The sequence below is a fragment of the Carya illinoinensis genome, chromosome 15 (genome assembly GCF_018687715.1).
Source record: "Carya illinoinensis cultivar Pawnee chromosome 15, C.illinoinensisPawnee_v1, whole genome shotgun sequence".
In the NCBI taxonomy this organism is placed as follows: domain Eukaryota; kingdom Viridiplantae; phylum Streptophyta; class Magnoliopsida; order Fagales; family Juglandaceae; genus Carya; species Carya illinoinensis.
This window is the reverse complement of record NC_056766.1, coordinates 28,061,075-28,076,735: the sequence shown is the minus strand read 5'-3', so window position 1 is coordinate 28,076,735 and position 15,661 is coordinate 28,061,075. Positions and strand designations below refer to the sequence as shown.

Here is a 15,661-nt window from a genome sequence, read left to right as displayed (position 1 = left end):
CAGCAGGAATTGTTTCTTTCAAATTTGGCCAATATTTTACGTCGTATTCTTCGACGATTCTTGATTCACTTTCATCATTACTTCTGGTAATGTCAATTGCCATCTCATATGGAAATACGTTGTCGACAACGATTTTATTTCTATCCATAATTTCTCCATTATTCATGAAATGTATCGAGATCTCGTTATTTTCAGGTACCTGTCCCTCTTCAAGGGAAGACATTTTCATAAAAAAACCTCTTCAGGAGGCACTCTTCAAGAGTTTATATAGGAGAATTTTATACAGAGAATTTGGATGGACTTTATTGCTTGTTTTGTGGGTATGGCCTCTTCAGGAGCACCAAATTATTTGTGCCTTTCTCTTTTGAGATGCTCTATCTTTTGTATCAATACGTCTCACATGCCTTTAAACATGTCTTTAGACTGCTGAATTTCTTAATTGTCCTACAGGGACTTCAATCCTCGCTGGGATTTTAGCAGCTAGAATATGAGACATTTTTATCTTATTGCATCCAAAATTTAATTATCATCTAAACTTCTAGTTCACATATGATAATCAAGATATCGTCGAATAATTTCATCTTATTTACTTCTGACAAATTTTTCTTTCCACTTATGGTGGTAAGACTTTATAGTAAAAGAATCTTCTGGTTCTTTTATGGACGTCCATATGAAAATCATTCGACTTATCGTAATTGATTTTGGATGATCAAGATAACCATAAAAAGATACAAATATTTTGAATCATATCACATTTTGATGCATCATAATATTTGATTCAATAATTTGTATAATATCATCTCAAAGAGAAAGTTTACAGCTTTTCCAATACGAGCTTCTGGCCCGAAAATATATTCATTATCACGCCCAATCTCTTAGTTTCTTTGAATGAAACGCATCATTCTTTTCACTTCAGGGAATAGAATGATATAAATTCATTATCATTCATTTCAGGGAATGATGTAGATCAAGTAAGACGTGAATAGTGATTCTTATCAAAAGTTCATTATTTTGCTCAGTCACTGAAAGATCAGATATAAATTTAGAATATATTGTGAACGTTTGCATTTCATATTGCTACTTCTGGAGCATACTCGATATTGCTATTTCAGGAGCACATTCGAGACATTCATTCAAATATATATTCTTTCCACAATTTCAATTATGCAACTTCAGGTGCATAAATTATAATAAGCTTTTGGTACAAGTATCAATCATTTAAACTATGAGATACTCAAAAACTATTATTGATTTAGGGCGATCCTTCATGGATGCTCCATTCTCATTCCAAGATGAATCTTATCATCAATAATTCATAACAAGTATAAATAAATAAAACTTGTATATAAACTATGTGAATGAATATAGAATTTATCAAGTAATAATAATGAATATAATCATTAATATTCACCTCAGCAATTGTAAATACTATATTAAAAACTTACTTGATGTCCAGCGTCATTTTGATGGAGAAATAATTGCAGTAGTTATAATAATAATTTTCTATCTTTTGCTAGCAACTTGTAAAAATGAGTAGAAAAACTCTACGGCAACATCCACCCACTTTCTCAATCGCAATACCAATTTGCATGTGTGGGTCTCCACCATCACCAAATAAAACTAAACTTCTCTTTTTATTTTTAAAGTTGTGGATCCCAATCTATTATCTCAATCGCAACACCAAGTTGCATGCGTGGCCTTCCAATGCAATCTTTTCTTTTATACCCTGCACTTTTTAAAATGTAATAATATAAGAGAGAGAAATATAATAGTATAAGAGTAGTAGGTAGCCTTGGTGGGCCTCCATGGAGACTTTTGCCGAAGTCGAGATTCGCATGGCAAAGTAAAGATATGCCCCTGCACTTTTTAAAATGTAATAATATAAGAGAGAGAAATATAATAGTATAAGAGTAGTAGGTAGCCTTGGTGGGCCTCCATGGAGGTTTTTGCCGAAGTCGAGATTCGCATGGCAAAGTAAAGATATGCTGCAGACACAGCTGGCGAAAAGAGATGCATGGCTCCCTAGGCAACACGGGATGAGAGAGGAGTCTGAAATGGCTAGTTTTCTTCTGCGTAAGGTCTAATATTTAACGGGGACCGTATTTTGCAAAGCTTGGATCTCTCAGCCAACAACCTGTACGGTCTATTGCTGCTTGGAGGCCGGCGCATCAGGTGGAGCCAAAGGCAAGCTCCTCCTCGCGCTTCATCGACGCCACTAACATGCTGTCATCTTAATTTTCTGGCGCTCTGTCGTGAAACTCAGAACTCCCGAAACTTCCATCATCTGATAGAGCCGAGAAATAAGGCTCTGGACACCTGATCTTGACTCCATACTTCCTACAAAAAGGAAGCCAGGTTGAACCAGGGACAATTGGGGAACAGGGGAGGACTACAACCGAATTTCCCAAAAGCCATGAATAAAAACTCGTTTCCAAGACTGCATCTTTGCGGAATGCTGGACCGGGTACTTTCCTGTGCTGCCTCGCATAGACGATATAAGCCCAAAATTACACTACCATCATGACCTTAGACAGCTTCGGGGACGCCAATCAGGACTTCAACCACAACTGCGACTGTGAGGGAGAGTAGTCGGGCTACTCCAGATCCGACTGTGGCGACGGGAAGCGAGGTGGAAACGGTCGGGTGAACAACAGTACGTTGGCTATGCAACCTTCAGGTAAAACATCAAACAAGCCCATTATCTTAGTCTCTGTTGTTGCCATCTCGATCGGAACAAGCAAAAATGGCTGTAGAGTCTGAACTTTCTTGGTTCTATTCTCTGCTGGAGCTTTCAGTCTTTGAGCACAATAGAAGCACCCATGGGTCTGCCGATCTTCTTCCAGATTTGTGCATCTGTAAATTAATCCGAGCAGATCAGTGGCGTCGTAGTGGATTTGCATCGACTTGATGTCCGGCGCCGTCACCTTGCAGTGCGGGCACTCGAACTTGGCGTGCCCGCCCTTTTCCACGCCGGAACGATCAGCAAGCCCGGCCTTCCCACCGCCCCGGTTCGTCGTTGCTGGAGAACCCAAGGTCGACACCCACGGCAATCGAGGAAATAGATCTGGTCATCTAAACTCCAAAAACAATTATGTAGAGGAAAAACAAGAAAGGAATTGAGGGTAATCGTGCTGATAACGTGTTATGAACTCGATGAAAAGGAAAGAGAATTTCAAGAGATTGAGAGAGAGCGAGAGAGGAGATTGATCTGTTATCAAACTTATGAATTTCTTAAAAGATTCAACGATATATATAGGAGTACAAAGGGGACTATGCTTTTGACGGCTAGCTCACTATGTTAGCACTATGCATTATGCATTTGACGACTAGCACTATGCATTTGACAGCTAGCTAAATGTGGTCATACAATTCAAGATAGTTTATAACAGCTTCCGTTTTACTTTTTCTAGTTTTATTTTCTTTTTTATTTTGTTTTTTATTTACTTATCCACTACACTATTTGTGCAATTCGTGCAGGTTTCCTTGTAGCAGCACTCATTTTTTTAATATATTTTTTCCAATAAATAGGGTTCTATTCCCACTTAGTATTGTAGTTGTTGTGTACCTTTGGCCTAGTTTGGATAGTAAGATACTCTCATCTAATAAATAGGATTCTATTCCCACTAAGTATAGTAACAGTTGTATATTCTTTGGCCTAATTTAGATAGCAAGATATTCTCATTTTATCTCAATATTCAAATATCACAAATGCAAACACTTTTTAATTTCAAATTTCAAATTTTTCATCTAATTATTACCTAATTATTATAACTTTTCCATACTTCCAAACAAATAACAAAAACTAATTCAACTTTTTTAAATCTCAAAACAAAAATTATATTATAATAATATTTTAACATTATAATATTTTTATTCAATTTTTTCTCTCATTTTTCAAAATCTCATAAACATTTTAACTTAAACCATTTCAGTACAATTCACAAACCATCTAATTTCATCTCACTATTCAAACGAAGCCTTAACGAAGTATTTAATTAGAAAAAGTATCACTAATTAGAAAAGATTTTTGAAAACCAAAACTCTTGCAAATTAAGTTTTGCGAGAGAAGTTCTAATCTTTTGCTCAAATTTTTGAATTTAACAATCAGGTTCTAATTCAGTCAACCCTTTAGAAACAACATTGTAAAACAATGGAGTGCCTGCCTTCGTGTTGCTAGATGATCAGGGCAATTCCAAAATGTATTTCTCTGTAAGCACATTGGCATCTAAAATTTATCATTAAAGTGCACCAATGGAGTGCAAATCTGGTATTTTTCTTTTTATCTGGCATAGTAGGCTCTCTATATTCTTTCATAACATATGCCTGGAAAGTTTTGAAACGAGCAGGGAATTCTTTTATGACAGATATGGTGGGAATAAGCAGTGGAGTGGTGGGATATTATTTGGGTGCTACATCGATTTTGCAATGAACACAACATGCCTAAGAATACTGTAAAGTGAGTACAATAATGAGGCATACAACAAAATGGGGTATTACATTATGGTATATACAGCCAAGCTAACAAAGAAACCAAGCAAAGCACCTGCTATGACTTCGATCTCAGTGTGGCCGATTGATTCTTTTAATGGAATTAAATTATCAGTAGTTCTTTCTTCTTCAACATCAGCTTGTTCAGTAGACAGCACTGCCTGACTAGTTTGCCTCCTTTTGTCATCCGGTTGAAGTAATAGAGAAGAATTAGTTGGTTTTGATGAAATAGAACCTGCTTCCTTGGACAGAATTTGCCCAAGGCTCTCCAAACTTCTGGGATATGATGTTCCCGATTGAGTATCAATAACATCATCTGTATCCTTGGTGGGAACTGAATGGTCCAGCACTTTGTTCAGCACTTTCGCATGATTTCCTACTTCCCTTCGCACACCCTGCAGCAAGTACAAATCCAAACCAGATGGAAGATTCAGTTCGTACGATGTTGTTTCTAATTTAGGAAGAACTGAAAATGTAATGAAAAGACAACCTACACAATTTGTGCAAAACAAAAGTAGATCATGAGAACATATTGGCGACATTCTAAACAATTTATAAGTGCAGAATCTAGATATATTACCAGGAATAATACACTTTTCATCCTCCAACAAATAGGCGTTTTACCAATTGCACCCCAAACTACCGACATGGATATAATCTAGCATGAATTATAAGTTGTCTCTCATTCTTGGAAGACAATACAGTAGGGTTTGACCTATAACAAATGCCTTCACAAAAGTATATTTTCCGCTTGGCTTTCAATACTACAACTAAGTTAAGCCACTGGATTTCTTTTTCTTTTCTTTTCTTTATAAGAGGCCATACCCCGCAATTTTATTTTATTTTTTAAAAAGAAAAGGAAAAGAAAAAGAAAACCAGATTCACAACAAAAAGTAAGACCTTACAACAAAAACCAGATTCTCCCAAGTAAAACTATACAGTATGCAAACAATGGTATCCTATTTTATTCAATTCTCAAATAAGAACAACCTCATCTGTCCAACCTAATCTGCTATCCAAAAACTCACAACGCTTTGCAAAGAAATAAGCAGCACTATTCACCTCCCTAAAAACACGGGACACTCAACAGAAATAGCATTCCTTACTTCCATGACTTCTTCCCATTTAAGCCACATATATACCTCAGATTTATTCATCAACCAATCGACAACCAAGCAAGAATCAGAATACAAATCGATACGAGTCAAGCTTAGTTGAATACAAAGCTTTAACCCATCTCATACTGCTGCTAACTCTGCTTCGGTGTTGGTTCCAGTCCCATAGCTAGCAGAGAATCCAGAAACAAAAAATCCCCGAGTCCCGAATGATACCACCACCACCACCACAATTTCCTTGGTTGCCAAAAGAGCTGCAATCAACATTCAATTTCACTCTACCTGGTGAAATTTTTAGCCACTTCAAGACTTGAACGGTAGGTCTATGTAATGGTAGCACCTGTAGTCCAATCTGAGAAAAGATAGCAATCCATGCTATCCAGCTCTCTAACTTTTGACACTTTCAAAAAAGAATACTTCAAATAGGCTTTTATCTTCCTAATCCGCTCTGAAGCTTCCCCATATAAGCCCTCCATTCTTGCATTGCATATCCTAATCCATAAGCACCAACTATTAAAACAAGGAAGGAGACCAAAAATAATTCCCACTTCCGAATTGCTATTGGCTCTTTGAAACCAAAAACTCATCCTCTGGAACCACAAGTGCTTCTCCTAGAATCTCACCCTCACAACTGCCGAGAAAGATTTCCATATCATTGTTGCAAGCTTCGCTGAACACATTACATGTTCCAAGGTTTCCATAGAAGGAGAGCACAACAGTCACACTTAGGGGCTAACGGAATGTGCGAATTTTGAATATTTGCATCAAATGGAAAACTATTATCCCTATCCATACTAAAACCAAAATCTGCTCAGGCAAAAGATTACACCAAACCAATCTATGCCAAGGCAAAATTCTTCCCCTCTTCATCTTATGAAGTTCCGGGCTGCCTTGAGTGAAAAAGAACCTTTACTATTGGCTGCACAAATTAAAATATCTGGAGCATTTCTTAGATCAATCAAAGTATGAAAGGTCTGAGAAGACAACTTGAAGCACAAAGAGCTTTGTTAGGCTCCGAGATTTCAGTCTTTTGAGATAAACATCTCAGTAACAGTTAACTCAGCATTTTGAACCTCAGCTTGCTCTGCCTGGATACCTTTGGTAGACCATTTGTCATACCAGAAGTTCACGTTCCCTTCCCTGACAAGCCAAGTAGTGCCACCAGCAACTTCTTTAATCAATGACAAGACCGGTTTCCATAAGCTGGAATCTTTCCAAGACGCTGAAATAAGAGAGGGATGCACGACTCCCATATATTTCTTTTGAAAGAACTCAGCCCACAAAGATGATCCATGCAAGAATTCCAGGCAAACTTCATGTGAAAGGATTTCTTTACTTCCATCCCAAGCCCACTAGATCATTCTCTAGTTCTTGGTGACAACTATGTATACATCAAAAGTACTTGAAAAGGACACACCCAGAAATGTGAATCAGGGAAGTGACATTAACAGAGAATGTCAATGGAACATACAGTAATCAAAAGGCAAAGTCCTAGATAAATTATCCATCTCTGGCAAAGCCCTGAAGCTGTTTTATGGAGAATCCTTTACATTCTCTCTTATTCTATTCTTATAATTGTCACCATCCAGGACACATCCATACATACCTCAGATATTACATTCTCATATGATTTCATTAATGGCTGGTAGACAACTCACAAGCTAACAATTTTAAGAAATTTATGGCTGACAGACCATAAAGTATTAGTCTCAAAGGTGGCCACAATGACAAACCTTTTTCACCTGAAGGAGCAGTTTGGTGACAATAGCATATAAAAAAAACACAAAAAAGAGAAGGGAAGTATTCCACTTAGGTACAAAAGGGGAAAAAATAAAAGAATCGAGAGCTAGATTTTGAAATAATTCAACAAAGCAAGAAAACTGTTAATAAGCAACTCATGGAGAGCAGGATGGGGGTGGGGAACAGAGAAAACATGTTTATGAACGATCATTCTGTTGTTTGAGACTATCTAAACCAGGAGTTTGGTTCTGCATTTATGGAAATTGGCAAAAATGTTTCATGATTGGAGCTTGTAATGGCTCTGAAAAAGTTACAAATGATATTCACAGATGGCCATGAACTAAAGAAGGTTAATGATGTATTCAAAGGTTTAACAAATAGAAGATCATCATTGGTGACGGAAAGAGCAAAACATTATTCAAGGTTCATGAGGCTTTAGCAGATCAGGCTCCTTGATTTTTGCAACAATTAAAATGGAGCACATGAAATATCTCCCATGTATGTTACAATTCTGATTGGAAAAACGGCCTAACGACCAGCCACTTTGCTTTCAGCATGTTTTACAGGCCTAGCATGGCTTTTGTCTACTTCTGACATGTATGGGAGGGGCACATAACAGTTGTGGCATGATGGTAAGGTTATTATAAGGATATGGTATTCTTGGATGCTATCAATGCCATGAGAGAAATTAGTTAGCTGAATTAGACAAACTGAAACCGCATTACAAGTGAGGGACGGATCCATTATCTAACTCCTTTTCTCCAAAATCACAATATGATTCAAAACAAGGAAACAACATAATTGTGAAGCATCAACCAAAATTTGGCTTCAGCACTGAATCCAACAAACAAGAAATGATGACTCAGATATGCTGTTTTACAAACAGTGACACCAACTACCTTTAAACTACAAGCATTCAACTTCAATTTCTGAGACGGGGGGGTTAATACAATTAGTTGTTAAATTTGATTCATCCTTGGCAAAGCAATCACCAAACAAGAGACCAAATCTAATAGCTCTTGCTACCTTCTCAACTCCAATCTTAATGACCCTTAGTTCAATCAATCACATTGATCATAAATCATTGGTTCAATTGCAAATGATGCATGCCTATATGATTTCATATTATCACAAATCCCACCCCAAAAAAAAATTTATATAGAATAGTATTAAGCAGTCCACGATACTTTAATTGTGCAGATCAAGTCTGTACAGTTGAGAGATAGGGAGAGAATAAGTGAGGAAACCCCATTTGCCGTAGTAACACCTATCAAACCACCAAAATGAACCGGGTTTAATGATCAAGGAGAATGGCAAAGCCCTTGACAATATTTACAGGAAGATACACACCAAGATCCAGTTCCTTTAATCAACCCATTGGTAGAGAAAGGTCTTGGGCCCAGTTCAAAACCATATATTTATGTCAGTGAGGTAATCAGAACCTGCAATAGCTCTCTTAGGTATGCATTCATGCTTAAATTACTTTGCTTAAGAAATGTAATCTGATAAAATATTTTATATGGATGGAATTTCTAGCTAAGCTGCTATCAAAAGCTTCAGAGGTAGAGCAATGGCTTGCTAGGTCAACTAATTAAATAGGGTAAGTCAACTAGGGTGAAGAATGAGCTCAGTACTGCAAATTTTTTAATTTTGTTGATCTGATTGAATTTCAAAAGCCAAACTTCCAGCTCTGAAAGGCATGGTTCACTCAACCTAGACAATTGCAACTATTTTCGGCAAGGACTAACTTGGGACCATATTGCCACTTCTTTAAATGTACTGGTGAATGTTTTACCAAATCCCAACTGGTTTCTTGAAAAGCAAAACTTCAATCGTTAGATTCGTTACACATAAACTGATGATGTGAAACCTGTGCCTAAGATCCAACTTCCCTTCTTTAAGTTCTCACTGGCTTATATTTAGAGCAAAGAAGAGTTGATAACAGTCAAAATACACCCACCATCCTGAATCCCGTCATTATCTTGCGAATACTAGATCTGGGTTCAGGTTAAAGGAGTCGGTTGTAGCTCCTCATTCTATTGGTAGCATGTGCAGTTTAAATTACGTAGATATCATTAAGCAAACAAATGAAAAAGAAGGTAGTTTCTAACATTCTTGAGCACTGGCATTGGCCTAGCTAAATGCCAGTGCATCCTCATATTTTGGCTTTATATCAGTAAAACCTTCTGCATTGGATTAGCCAAACCAATAAAGCTCCACATATGAGCTAAGTAAATGCAAAACTCTCTCCATCTTTGGGTAGGTACTGTTCATAGCCATAACAAATATTTTATTATACTTTATTGCCGCACAAAATAGGGAAGCCCTAGATCAATGACACAGGTATTTTATCGTAGTAATAGAAATATTTGAAAAAATGAGTTCAGTACTTTTTTCTACATGCCTGGAGCTTTCCTCAATCCCACATAGAAAGCCCTTTTCACCACGAATATTTAATTCCACAAATATTTAATTCCACTAACAAATATGTTAAGTTCTGATTTTTTACAAATGGCATTATGTTCAAGATTTTTGCAAGAAATTTCACCGACCACACGATAATTAGTTCAGATATAGTCTTATAAAAATTGGATTGGGCAGTTTTGGGCATGTATTAGAAAAAATAATATTATATTATTAAAAAACATTCCAATTAAAAAAATTATTATTATTATTAAAAAAATATTATTATATTATTATTTTGCTTATAGTTACTGGTCCAACGTGGGGTTATACTGAAATGTCTTTGGCTTTTAGGCAAAACATCTAGTTTTAGCCAAATTTTGGGTGAGCCTTAGGCTTTGGCTAGGCCATTGCCAATGCTAATACATTTAAGGCGGAATTTGAAGCATCCTCCCACTGAATTAGTGAGGAAACAACACTGAAATTGCTTAACCTAGGAGATTTGAGATAACGATGTGAAGTGGCCCATGGAGTAGAATGTAAAACGAAAAGGAAGCGTATACCTGTGCATCGTACATAACAAGGCCGGCATAAACAACCGTTAAGCCAAAAATTGAATCGGACAGACCCCTGTGAATAAACAAGGCCGGCATAAACAACCGTACATAACAGGCTGTGATCAAATAACATTGTAAAAATAGGGAAGACGCATCCACATATTGAATTGGGCAGTATAAAGTGAACTTGCAATACGTTAAAAACCGAGATAAAGAAACACGAATGCCGCGTACCTTTCCAAGCCAATTGTTGTTGCGGTAGCCACTACTGCCTATCCATAAGATGTGAAAAATATATCGACTTAAAAAGTATATCCCCAATGGCTATACCCAGATGCACGAAAAACAAATAAACAAATAATTGGAGGATGAAAGGGAGAGGGAGTACAGAAGAATGAGTAGACGGGAAGCCTCCAGCCTGAATGGTAGCCTTGAAGTCCAAGTCTTTGCCATAGAGCAATATAGAAGTGAAGGGCTTAGAGAGCTGCCCAATCGCCGCAGAAACAACAGCCGCAACTAGAACCTACGGCAGGGTAAGCAAGGATAAATTCAATAACACCAAAAAAAAGTGGGTGGGAAAGAAGAATTTCGGACCTTGTTATGGGGGAGTTGCCAAATTTGGTCGATTAATTCACCTCCGACACAAGTCGGCTTTAGAGAAGAGGATTTGGGCCGTCTTACTCTTGGGCGAAGAAGAAGAATAAAGGGTTGTTTCTTGTTAGAAAAAACAACATTATGGTGGCTTGATGAAGATAACGACGGACGAGTTGAAGCCCAAGAACATGCGGAAAAGCTCCAACAACACTGCAACAACATGGTAAACCACGCAGAATGGAATACAACGAAATGCAGATAAACAAGGGTACTGCTTTTATTTAGAAGACGGTTGGTTGGTTATTCACAGAGAATGGTTATGCAGGACTGCAGCGAATTGCGTCATCATCGTGTCAACCATTTTCCACTGTCCACCCAATTCTATTTGAGCGAGCAGTCGTTGTGGAGGATGGCATAAACCTAGTGTCGTTTAACAAGGGATTGTTTCGATGTCAAAATATCAACTCATCTTATTATATCTCAATATTTTTTTTATAATAATTATATCTCAATATCTAAACATCCCTCAAACATATACTTTTTAATTTTAAATTTTAAACATTTTCATCAAATCATTACCTATTCATTATAACTTTTCTGAACTTTTATACAAAATATTAAAAAAAAATCAACTTTTTCAACCTCTAAAATAAAAATTATATTATTCAATTTGTAATTTTATAATATTTTTATTCAATTTTTTTTATCTCTCATTTATCAAAATCTCATAAAATATCATAACTCAAATCATTTTACTATTATTCACAAATGATTTTATTATTATTTATAAATTTTCATCTCATTTGTTTTATAAGATTTGGCTTGTAGGGCCAGCACATTTGTACTTTGAGATAGGAAATTATTTAGGTACAAAGAGATTATACAAAAACAATCATATAAATTGATGTGACTTGATATAATTTGTCATATTATAAAATTACTTTTATTATAAAATAGATCTAACAAATAAGATGAAACCACGTCAATTTGTGGGATTATTTTGTCTAATTCCTTCATGGATGTAGTAGTACTCTTTTGAGATTTGAGAAATTATATTTATAATTTTATAGTGTGCAAGTTTTATACATTCTCTTTAAAAAAATTGGTAAATTTGAAACTTACATTAAAAAAAGTTATTTTTTAAATGATGAACATGTTTTTTTCAAATGGAAAATGAGATGTTTGAATATTCTTGAATTGTATTTAGAAGTAATCTTTGAAATATATTTGTTAGAGGGATTTTCGTCACATGGCCCAAAAGGATTCTCAAGGCTAAGCCCATCAAAGGGCCATCACTAGAGGATAAAAGATGGAAAAATGAGAGGAGACGTAGAAGTGAGGGAAGGCAAGGTGTGGTGCGAGGGGTCAGGCAGAAAAGAAGGGAGGGGATATAAAAGAATGTGATGTGACATAAAGCAAGAGAAGCAAAAGATAAAAGGCAAGGCAGTTACGACTTGAGAGACCTTCTGATAAGACTTTTTGGCTAGGCCTCAAGAGCAAGGCTTCTCGAGAAGGCTTCTTTAACCTCCAAACACGGGTTCCAGTTATTGAATCGAGACTAGGAAGAGAGGTCTATGAAATCTATTGTACTATGAGGATGAAAGACTCTGAGAGACTGTAAATCAAGTTTATTATAGTGAATTATCCCCTCCTCAAGCCCCTGTGGGCGTAGGCCCAATACCGAACTACGTAAATCTGTGTGTCTATCTTCTTATATTTTCCCTGCATTTATCTACTGCTCACCACCATGGATACACGCATGGGTATTGTACAGTCGCACCCAATCAGCCAGGGGCTCAAACAACACCGACCTAGGCCCAGCACATCGGGGGCCCACATCGCACCGATCTAGACCCAAATTGCTGAGGGCTTAGTCCAAGAGTGTACAAAACACAACGTCAACAGTGCGCCGTCTATAGAATCTGAGAAAACTTTTACATGTCCTTCATATGTATGCTCGCAAAAATCCATTCTCAGACAACTCAGAAGCATGACGAAGTAGTAGCATAGATAAGCGTGGGAATGAAGACCATGGTAATAACTCAACCAAAAGGAACATATGAAGCTCTCTAGATAATTATTCTCAATTTTCTCACTTTATTTTAATGAAGAATATTCTTGCAGCGGATGGGCTAGTGAGTCTTCTCTTGCCTAGTCAACCAGGTGTATTGCACTTTTTTGTGGGCACAGTGTATAGACTGGGAGCTCAAAAACCTCCTGGTAACTTAAACTGTGCATAAGAAATGTGCTGAGTACTCACATTAAATGGAAATGTACACAAGATATAGGAGTCGAGGACTATGTGCCTGTGCACAATGCCCATGCATGTCAGAATTGGTGCCATGCACAGCCCACGTGTGCACGTCACTAGTGCACCCGGGAAGCCTTGTGGTGGCCCACCGCAAGGTCTAGTGACCCACTGATGGCCACCACATGGACCGTCGACAGTCTTTGTCCGGCATGGGGTGGCCCCCTTCAATGCAGCCACACCCAGCATCTGGGCCTTGAATGGCAGTGCACCCAAGCACAACGTGCGTGCAATGGCCACTATCACCTCCCCCCTACAAGGGCGCCGATAGCCACACCTTGGTTCACCGACGTGTTCTGTTGGACCTCCATGGGCCAAGGGTGGCCCACAGCTGAGAAGGTCACACGGGAGCACACTGTGAGCAACGTGGGCTCATCGACGACAACCAAGCTGACCACCAACGTCGTTTGAGGTCGCGAAAGTGGTCCCTAACCACCTACCTCCGGTGAAGGTTCTCCCTACGCTAGCCATGCACAAGGAGCCTTTCTTCACTTGAGCCATGCACACAGCCTGTGGTCGCCGGCACTACCTGTCTCTACCGGTGAGGTCTCCAACCACCCTCGCAAGAGCAAGCTTTCATGCAACCATGTTATCCCACAACATATGCACGTCGTGCGGGAAGCTCGCGACAGACTATTGTGACCCTCTTTCCCATTAGCGGCCATCATTGGGAGCATTGGCATCTTTTGCTGACCTAATAGCCAGTAGCTACCACCATGAGGTGCCCACGAGCAAGGCACTTCGAGAAGAGCCATTCGTTGCCACCGTGAGGTGCCAACAAGCAGGTCACTTCAAGAAAAGCTAGTCTATACCACCATGAAGAGCTCACAGGAAACACGAAGACCACCACGGGAAGAAGCTCACTAGCAACACGAAGACCACACGGGAAGAAGCTCACTGACAACATAAGACCATTGCGAAGAAGCTCATAGGCAGTGCAAACTGCACCACCACAAAGGGCTCTCGTGCAAGCACCAACGTGAAGAGCTTTCGAATAGTGCACGCGTGATTGCCGTGAAGAGCTTGCATGCAAGCACCACCATGAAGGGCTTGCGGGGAGTGCAAGCATGACCACTGTGAAGGCTCACGGACAGCACGAGCACAACCATGGGAAGAGCTCACGGGAAGACTCACTGTTAGCGCGAGCAACACCATCAGGAAGAGTTCACAGGCAGCACGAGCGGGACCACCATGAAGAGCTCGCAAGTAGCGCGAACCCAGTGGTGCCGGTGGGTACTCACACACAGGATAGGCCCTTCAATCACAGACTTCTTGCCATAGTCTCCTCTGCCAGTTTACATGCTAGTCAGCCAGCCACTAGCCATGCTGACTTGGTGTAAGCCACCTTTAAGTCACGTTGCATGGTTCATGCAATGTGCTCCACGGCTTACAGCTAGCCACCTCACTTGATTGGCTGCCCCATGCGTGACCTCAACCACCTTGCATGACACATGCATGTACCCAGACCACCATGTGACATCAGACAAGCTCAATCCCAGCTAGGTACAAGAGAACAACAGATACCAACCGCCATACACAGACCAAGGACAAGTGTGCATTTTAGAGGATACAAAAAAAGAAAAAGAAAAAAAAGAAAGACAGAAAAGAAAAGCAAAGCAAAGCAAGGAAGAAAAGATATGGCATCCAAAACTGAGCAATTTTGGTCGAGCAAAAATCAACTACGGCAGCTAAAATACTTCGGTTTGTCTTCCTCAAAACTTGTGTGAATTCTATTTTTACTAACATAATTGCTTCTTGTGGCGTGGAACACCAGCTATACAGCCCTACTCAGACTCCATCAGCGAAATCTCCACCAACTTGCCTTCCTCGTGAACTCAACGAATGAGGGTGGGTATAGTCAAAAACTACCTGAACAAACTACGTCCATGCATGAGTCAATAAGCGAGACTAGCCCCGGGCTAGCCTGACCTTCCCCACGGAGGAGAGCCAGTCTAGCCTTAAGGTTGTTCGAAAATTACCCCGTCTTTGTCACGGAAAAAAAAAAAAAGAAGCAGACGGCCCCTCGGCCCCTGATACTTACCTTCTTGCGAGATACCAAAGGGATGAGTGTAATGCATATGACTGCTTCATCCCTCCCACAACGGGAAGCTGGCAAGCCCCGATCTCACATCAACTTACTTTTTTCATAGACGTCGACCAAGGGAGTGGGTCCCATCTTGGACTGCCCGAACATACTACCTTTATGTGTGGGTCAAAAGAAGGGACTAGCCTCAGGCTAGCCCGACCTCCCCCATGGAGAAGAGCAGGTAGGCCTTGAGGCCACTCAAACATTACTTCATTCCAACATGATGAAGATTGAACATGGCACCAACTCAGTCCTCACTTATCTTCCCTGTAGTGTCAATGGATGGGAGCTAGTCTAGTTAGCACACTATCTGAACAGACTATCACCAAGTATGGGTCAATAGGCGGGACTAGCCCCGGGCTAGCCCAAC

General features: G+C 39.2%; 1 protein-coding gene across 1 annotated transcript; it reads right to left on the bottom strand.

Annotated features, from left to right (window-relative positions):
* Positions 1–4,331: 4,331 nt before the first annotated feature.
* LOC122297639 lies at positions 4,332–11,274 on the bottom strand. The gene is made up of 5 exons (XM_043107753.1): positions 10,898–11,274; positions 10,692–10,826; positions 10,538–10,575; positions 10,310–10,376; positions 4,332–4,883 (listed from the first exon to the last, which is right to left on the bottom strand). The coding sequence occupies exons 1-5, from the start codon at positions 11,117–11,119 to the stop codon at positions 4,494–4,496; spliced, it is 852 nt and encodes a 283-aa protein (XP_042963687.1). The 5' UTR covers positions 11,120–11,274; the 3' UTR covers positions 4,332–4,493.
* Between the last annotated feature and the right edge of the window lie 4,387 nt (positions 11,275–15,661).

Excerpts from the sequence above, each read along its gene's own strand:
- LOC122297639 (XM_043107753.1), bottom strand. The coding sequence starts at position 11,119 with ATGTTGTTGCAGTGTTGTTGGAGCTTTTCCGCATGTTCTTGGGCTTCA. Across the intron at positions 10,827-10,897 it reads GGCAACTCCCCCATAACAAG|GTTCTAGTTGCGGCTGTTGT; the intron begins GTCCGAAATTCT and ends ACCCTGCCGTAG. Across the intron at positions 4,884-10,309 it reads TTGTTATGTACGATGCACAG|GGTGTGCGAAGGGAAGTAGG; the intron begins GTATACGCTTCC and ends TACTTGCTGCAG.